The 6,533-nt window shown below is 45.8% G+C and overlaps 1 protein-coding gene across 1 annotated transcript in view; it reads left to right on the top strand.

Moving 5' to 3' along the window:
- The first annotated feature begins 402 nt into the window (after positions 1–402).
- The window catches only part of dok1b (docking protein 1b), a 107,769-nt gene continuing 101,638 nt past the window's right edge, over positions 403–6,533 (top strand). The window contains exon 1 of the mRNA XM_072497727.1: positions 403–648. Coding sequence (XP_072353828.1) covers positions 592–648 — 57 coding nt within the window. The 5' untranslated portion in view covers positions 403–591. The remainder of the gene's footprint in view (positions 649–6,533) is intronic.

Here is a 6,533-nt window from a genome sequence, read left to right as displayed (position 1 = left end):
CACCGGAGAAGAATCACATAGAATTCCCACAGTGCAGAAGGAGGCCATTCGGCCCGTCGAGTCTGCACAAACCCTCCGAAAGAGCAGCCTACCTAGGACAACGACCCCACCTTATCCCTGCAACACCACCTAAACGTTTGGAACATTAAGGGGCAATTGAGTCAATCCACCTAACCTGCACATCTTTGGGACTGCGGGGGTGGAAACCGGAGCACCCGGAGGGAACCCACACAGACACAGGGAGAAAGTGCAAAGAAGCCTGAGAGGGAGAATCAGAGAGGATTGCAGCGATGTTTGTGCTGTCAAAAGGGGAAGAGGGCAGACTGCTATTTTGAAACAACCCCGGGAGCAGTGGGAGGGGCAACCCCGCCCAGCCGAGTTTTTTTAAAACTTAATCTCGGAGCAGCGAACAAGAAAGAGACAGGATTTGGAGTTTCTGTAAAGGGACCGGGAGGAGGAGGTGGCATTGAGGCCACGATTCCCAGCAACAAGTGGTCTAACAAACTGGAGCGAATGTGCTTGTTTAGGCTGACTTGATGATGCGGAAGTAGCAAAAACTTTGAGAGAGAGAGAGAGAAAACAGATCGCAACATGGACAGGGCAATTAAAGAGGGACAACTGCATGTCTTACAGCCAAAATTCGGAAAGGTAAGGGAGCGGGTGCTTGGCTGTTTACATTCCAACTCAGTCCATTTCAGACCAACTCAGTCCATTTCAGACCAACTCAGTCCATTTCAGACCCAAACACTTCGCAATGTTGATTTGGGGCGAAGATTACGCGGACAATGTAGATGCTAGGGAGCGCTGTTGTATTTAAACGTAGAACCGCTTAATCGTTTTATTTTGTGTCTGGTTAATTTACTTGACTTTTTATTGCAGATGTTTAATGCATTATTCGTAAACCCCCCCCCCCTCTTTTTATACTTGTCTCGTAACGTTTAAAGGGATGGCGTTTTAATTGGGAGCAGATATGTTCAGTATCGATTTTGGGGTTGTTGCAATTTAACCCTCTGTTTTTCATAAGGGAAGTGTTAGTCTACGGAATATTCAAAGATGTAGCTTCTGTGAAGTCTGGTGCTAGGTTCTGGGTGAACTAATTGAGGAATTTTGTTGGAGGAGCTGTTATTTAAAGGGGGAATGTTTAAAGGGGGAATGTATCTCTGCAGTGTAGGACAGTTTGAATGCTGTCTTGGGTTGTGCCTCAGTTTTCCTCTCCCCTGACCTGGTGTGTTCCCTCACCCAAGTGACCATCCTTCCTTCACTGGTGTGCGCACCAGGCCGGCACTGGGTGTCAGCTCTGGGGAGAGGGTCCTGTGAGGGGGAACAATGAGTGTGTATTCTTGAGATGTGGGTGTTGCTGGTAAGGTGGGTGTTTTGTTAGCCAAGCCTTGTCACTGAGCTGACCACTTCAAGAGTCAGCTCACCGTCTGCACTGTAAATTCTATGATCTTCTATGATGGTGTGGTCCAGGTGTCACCCCTTGACCCGGGCTGGTTAAGGATGGTAGATTGCCACCCCCAAAGGACTTTAGTGAATCAGTTGTGTTTCTGTGACCGCTTTGTGGTTCCCAGTGTTTTACTTTTTAAGCCGAACTGAATTTAGTGGGGTTTTGTTCGAAGTTCAGTGATGTTCTCACTGCACGACCATACAGTTCCAGTCCAGTTATCATTTTTATTCACAGGATGTCCTGAGCCAGGAGGCCAATTGTAACATCTCCAACTTCATGATTTGGGAGAAACTGTGTTGGTCTGCTTGCCTTCTTTTCCCTTTACAATTCCACATAGAAGACTAAGCCCTGTGGCATGTACTATATCATAGTGTTTGGTGCACTGGTTACAACTGACTTTAGAAGCAACTGGATACCTTAAACCTGCAAGAAACTGAAATCTGGAAGAGGCCTTTTGTTTCATGGGATGTGAGTGTCATTAGCAAGGCCCTTTTTGTTGGTGCTTTGTTTCTGAACCCAAATTGCCTTTGAGTTGAGTGGCTTGCTAACCCATATCAGAGGGCAGTAATTGCTGTGGCGTTTTTTTGGCAATCTTTATTAGTGTCACAAGTAGGCTTACATTAACACTGCAATGAAGTTACTGTGAAAATCCCCCAGTCGCCACATTCCGGCGCCTGTTCGGGTACACTGAGATAATTCAGAATGTCCAATTCACCTAACAAGCACGTCTTTCGGGACTTGTGGGAGGAAACAGGAGTACCCGGAGGAAACCCACGCAGACACTGGGAGAATGTGCAGACTCCGCACAGGCAAGTGACCCAAACCGGGAATCGAACCTGGTACCGTGGTGCTGTGAAGCAACAGTGCTAACCACTGTGCTAAGTTGCATGTAGGCCAGACCTGGTAATGATGACAGATTTCCTTCCCTGAAGGGCATTAGTGAGCTAGATGGGATTTTACAAGATGGTTGTTCTGGTCGCCTTTATTTCCTGAGATAGTTTTATTTTTCATTTTTATTAATTGAATTAAAATGTCACTGTGGTAGGATTTGAGCCCATGTCCAAGAGCATTAGTCTGGGCCCCTGGATTACTAATCCAGCGACAGTATACCACCGTCTCGCCTTTCTCATGTGATTTGCATGTCAAGAGCTTTCAGCAACTGTGTGTTTTTGCAGAGAAAGGTGAATAGTCATCAAGAGATTTTGAAGGACAGCAACTAATAGAGCGGGGACGGGGTGGGGGGGTAGGCACAGGCGAGCCACAAAACACCAAAGGCAAGATGAGGAGGGGAAAGGGAGTGAAGGGGTGGCAGAACCCCACAGGGGGGGAACCACGGGATACAAGTGGCATAGCCGCTGAGGATGGGCTCAGAGAAGGAGACACAGGCCAACATACCGGGCAGTACTTGCAAGGGTCGATGTCTGGAGCCCAACCAGGGCAGAATGGCCAGAGGGGGTCCGTAGCCACATGGGGATGGGGAGCTCGGGGGGGGGAAGGTGGGGGGGGGGGGAAACCATGTCAATAGTCAATAGGTTCCTTGTTTGAATATGTATATTTACTCTTTCTGTTTTATGTGTCTCTGCTTGTTTCTCCGAGGGAGCTCTGTAAATACGCAAGCAGGGACCTTTCAGTGATTCCTGGACTATGTATCATATAAATATGTAAATCAATAAAAACATTTATAAAAAGAGATTTCGCAGGTGAGAAAAATTCTTGGAATTTCTTCTCCATGCCCCTCCCCTCCTCTTTCTTGTCTTTGTTGAGTAACAAGCCAACCACTCCCAATAGAATTCCAATCTAACCATTTGGTTACCTAGGGTAGACCACAGTTCCCGCATAACTGGACCTGAGATCTTATGGCTGAATTAACGTCTACTTCATGATCTCAGCACCCACAATTCCATTTGAACAGGAGGTGCAGTCAATGTTGTAATGTCGTTAATGTGGTTGCTAATTAGCAAAGCCTCGCAAGGTCCCACTCTTCGCAATGACAAAATGATTAGATTTTTAAAATTAAATTTAAAATACCCAATTAATGTAGTGTGACCAATCCACCTACCCTGCACATCTTTGGGTTGTGGGGAATGAGACCCAAGCAAACATGGGGAGAAACAAAATGATGAGAGAATCTGTTTTGGAATTATTGGTTGAGGGATAAATATTGCACCAGGACACCAGGGGATCTTTGACATCCGCCTGAGAAATCCGATGGGCCTTGGTTTAATATCTCATTTGAAAGGTGGCACCTCCTACAATGCGACACTATAAGTATCACCATGGATTATGCAACCAACAGGACATTGAGTTATTGGTATGGCTATCCTAATGACCTTCAGTCCAGGTGAGGTACATGTCTACAGCATCTTTCAAGTGGAGCATGCCTCACAGTGGGTCACAAGATTGTAAAGGAAACATTGATTGTGGCATGAGAACGACTGGCGATGACCAAGCCATGGTTGAAAAAGTAGCTTTTGACAACGTAGGAGAGAGAACCGGCAAATGTTTTGTGAGGGAGTTCCAGAGAATAACGACAAGATGTTCTTTTTTTCGCTGTAAGTTTCCTGATTTTCAATGTTACTCAATTGGTGACTGTGCCAAACTCTAAGCTGTGATGTTCTTCCCTAAACCTCCCTCGCTCTCTCTCTCTCTCTCTCTCCTTTAAAACGCTTGTTGCAAACTATCTTTTTGACTACACCTTTGGTCATCTGGATCAATATTGTTTGATAATTGCTCCTGTAAAGCTGCTTGGGGCATTTAACTATGAAAATGGGGTGTGCAAATGCAATTTGTTTCTGGTATTCAGTATTATCAGCTGTAGCTCAGTTGCTAGTGATGTATTGGGTGTTCTGGATCACATACAGGTCACCAACACTTGAAATAGTGCAACACTATTTTATTGAACCATTAACTGTTTAAACATATTTAGACTGTGGGTTAATACGGTACTAGCTTTAACTAAAGACCTTTGCTTTGTCCTAACCAGTCGATGCACTCAGCACATGGTGAATGTCTGTGTTGCAGGCTGTGAGCTCTGTCCTCCTAGCTAGCTGCTACTCGAATGAGCGGCAACTCTGATGCCCCCTGTCTTTATAGTGATTGGCTGCGGTGTTGTGTATGTTGATTGGTCCCACTGTGTGTCCATCAGTGTGTGTCTGCACCATGACATACTGGTGTATATTATGACAGCTAGCTTTTCTGCCTCTAAATCAGAAGGCTCTGGGTTCAAGTCCCGTCCTAGGACTTAAAGCAAGAAAAGCGAGGCTGACACTCAAGTGCGGTAGAGAGGGAGTGCTGACCTGGTGTAGAGGGGATGTCTTTCAGATGAGATATTAACCCAAGGCCCTCTCTACCTTTTCAGGTGGGTGTAAAAGGTCCAATGACACTTGGAAAAAGAGTGGGGGAGTTATCCCTAGTGTCCTGGGAAAAGATGCATCTCTCACTCAATATCACCAAAAGATACAGATTACCCAGTCATGATCAAATTGCTGTTTGTGGAATTTTGCTGGGTGTAAACTGACTGCTATGTTTCCTACAATACAACAGCGACTGACTAAATTTAAAAAATAATCCACTGGCTGATAACATTTTATGAGGCAGCTGGTGCTCGTGAAAGCTGATGGTTTGTCTTTCTTCAACATTTGTAGTTGACCCCTGAACCTCTAATGTTCCCAGACGTTTTGTTTACTTTGAACTTATGCTCTCCTTGGTTATTGGTTTTGAATCAGATAATTTGCTTTCTCTTTTCTTGCCACACCCTTGTGGGAGTTGGTTCTGCAACCAACTAGTGGTTGCTTTGTATGCGTTATCCTGGGTGAGTGCATGATGCACAAACTGCCTTCATTGTGTGAAGGTGAATCTTCAGTGCTGCAGTATGAAGGAAGAGGGGATTTAGCAAATTCATACTGTGCCACTATAATTGGGTTGGACTTTGGATTTATTGTCACATTTGTCACAGTGAAAAGTGACACATGAAAAAACATAGGACGGAACAATCTGTCCGGACTGTACATAGTAAATACGTAGGACATATGTGTAAATACATAGACATCGGGTGAAGCATACGGAGTGTACTGCTACTCAGTAAAGATGTGTGGATCGATCAGTTCAGTCCATACAAGGGTCATTCAGGAGTCTGGTAACAGCAGAGAAGAAGCTGTTTTTGAATCTGTCAGTGCATGTTCTCAGACTTTTGTATCTCCTACCCGATGGAAGAGGTTGGAAGAGAGAATAACCCGGATGGGAGGTGTCTTTGATTATGCTGCCCGCTTTCCCAAGGTGGCAGGAGGTGTAGACAGAGTGAATGGATGGGAGGCGGGTTTGTGTGATGGACTGGGCTGTGTTCACAAGTCTTTGTGGTTTCTTGCGGTTTTGGGCCGAGCAGTTTCCATATCAGGCTGTGATGCAGCCGGATAAGATGTTTTCTATGGTGCACATGTAAAAATTGCTTTCTATGGTGCACATGTAAAAATTGGTAAGAGTCAATGTGGACATGCTGAATTTCCTGAGGGAATTTTAGGCACTGTTGTGCAGGATCTGAATGCATGACCAGGGACTCCGTCAGCACCCATTCTTTTCCCTAGGTTCACTTTTGAAATGAAATGAAAATCGCTTATTGTCACAAGTAGGCTTCAAATGAAGTTACTGTGAAAAGCCCCTAGTCACCACATTCCGGCGCCTGTACGGGGAGGCTGGTACGGTTCGGGGAGGCTGGTACGAAGGCCGATCTGACTTCGGAGGCAGTGATGGTAGGTATGGGTGTGTCAGAGGCTACTGGGGCTGTTGACAATGGTTTGTTGGTTTCCTGCTCAAAACAAGCCTAGAATGCATTGAGTTCATAGGGCAGGGGTGCTCTGTTGCCAGAGATTCTGCCTGGCTTTGCTTTGCAGCCCATTATATTGTTTAAGTCTTGCCACAACCGGCGAGAGTCAGTGTCGTTAGTCTGTGACTCTAGCTTAGTCTGGAATCGGCTTTGCTGAGGTTGTACCTGGATTTCTTGCATCGGTCAGAGTCGCCTGTCTTGAACGTCTCAGACCTGGTGTGGGGAGTGGATCTCCCAGTTAAACCATGGTTTCCGGTTTGGGGAACG

Source organism: Scyliorhinus torazame, chromosome 3 (genome assembly GCF_047496885.1).
Source record: "Scyliorhinus torazame isolate Kashiwa2021f chromosome 3, sScyTor2.1, whole genome shotgun sequence".
In the NCBI taxonomy this organism is placed as follows: domain Eukaryota; kingdom Metazoa; phylum Chordata; class Chondrichthyes; order Carcharhiniformes; family Scyliorhinidae; genus Scyliorhinus; species Scyliorhinus torazame.
Note: the sequence above shows the minus strand (reverse complement) of the source record. Positions and strands in the feature narration are given on the sequence as shown.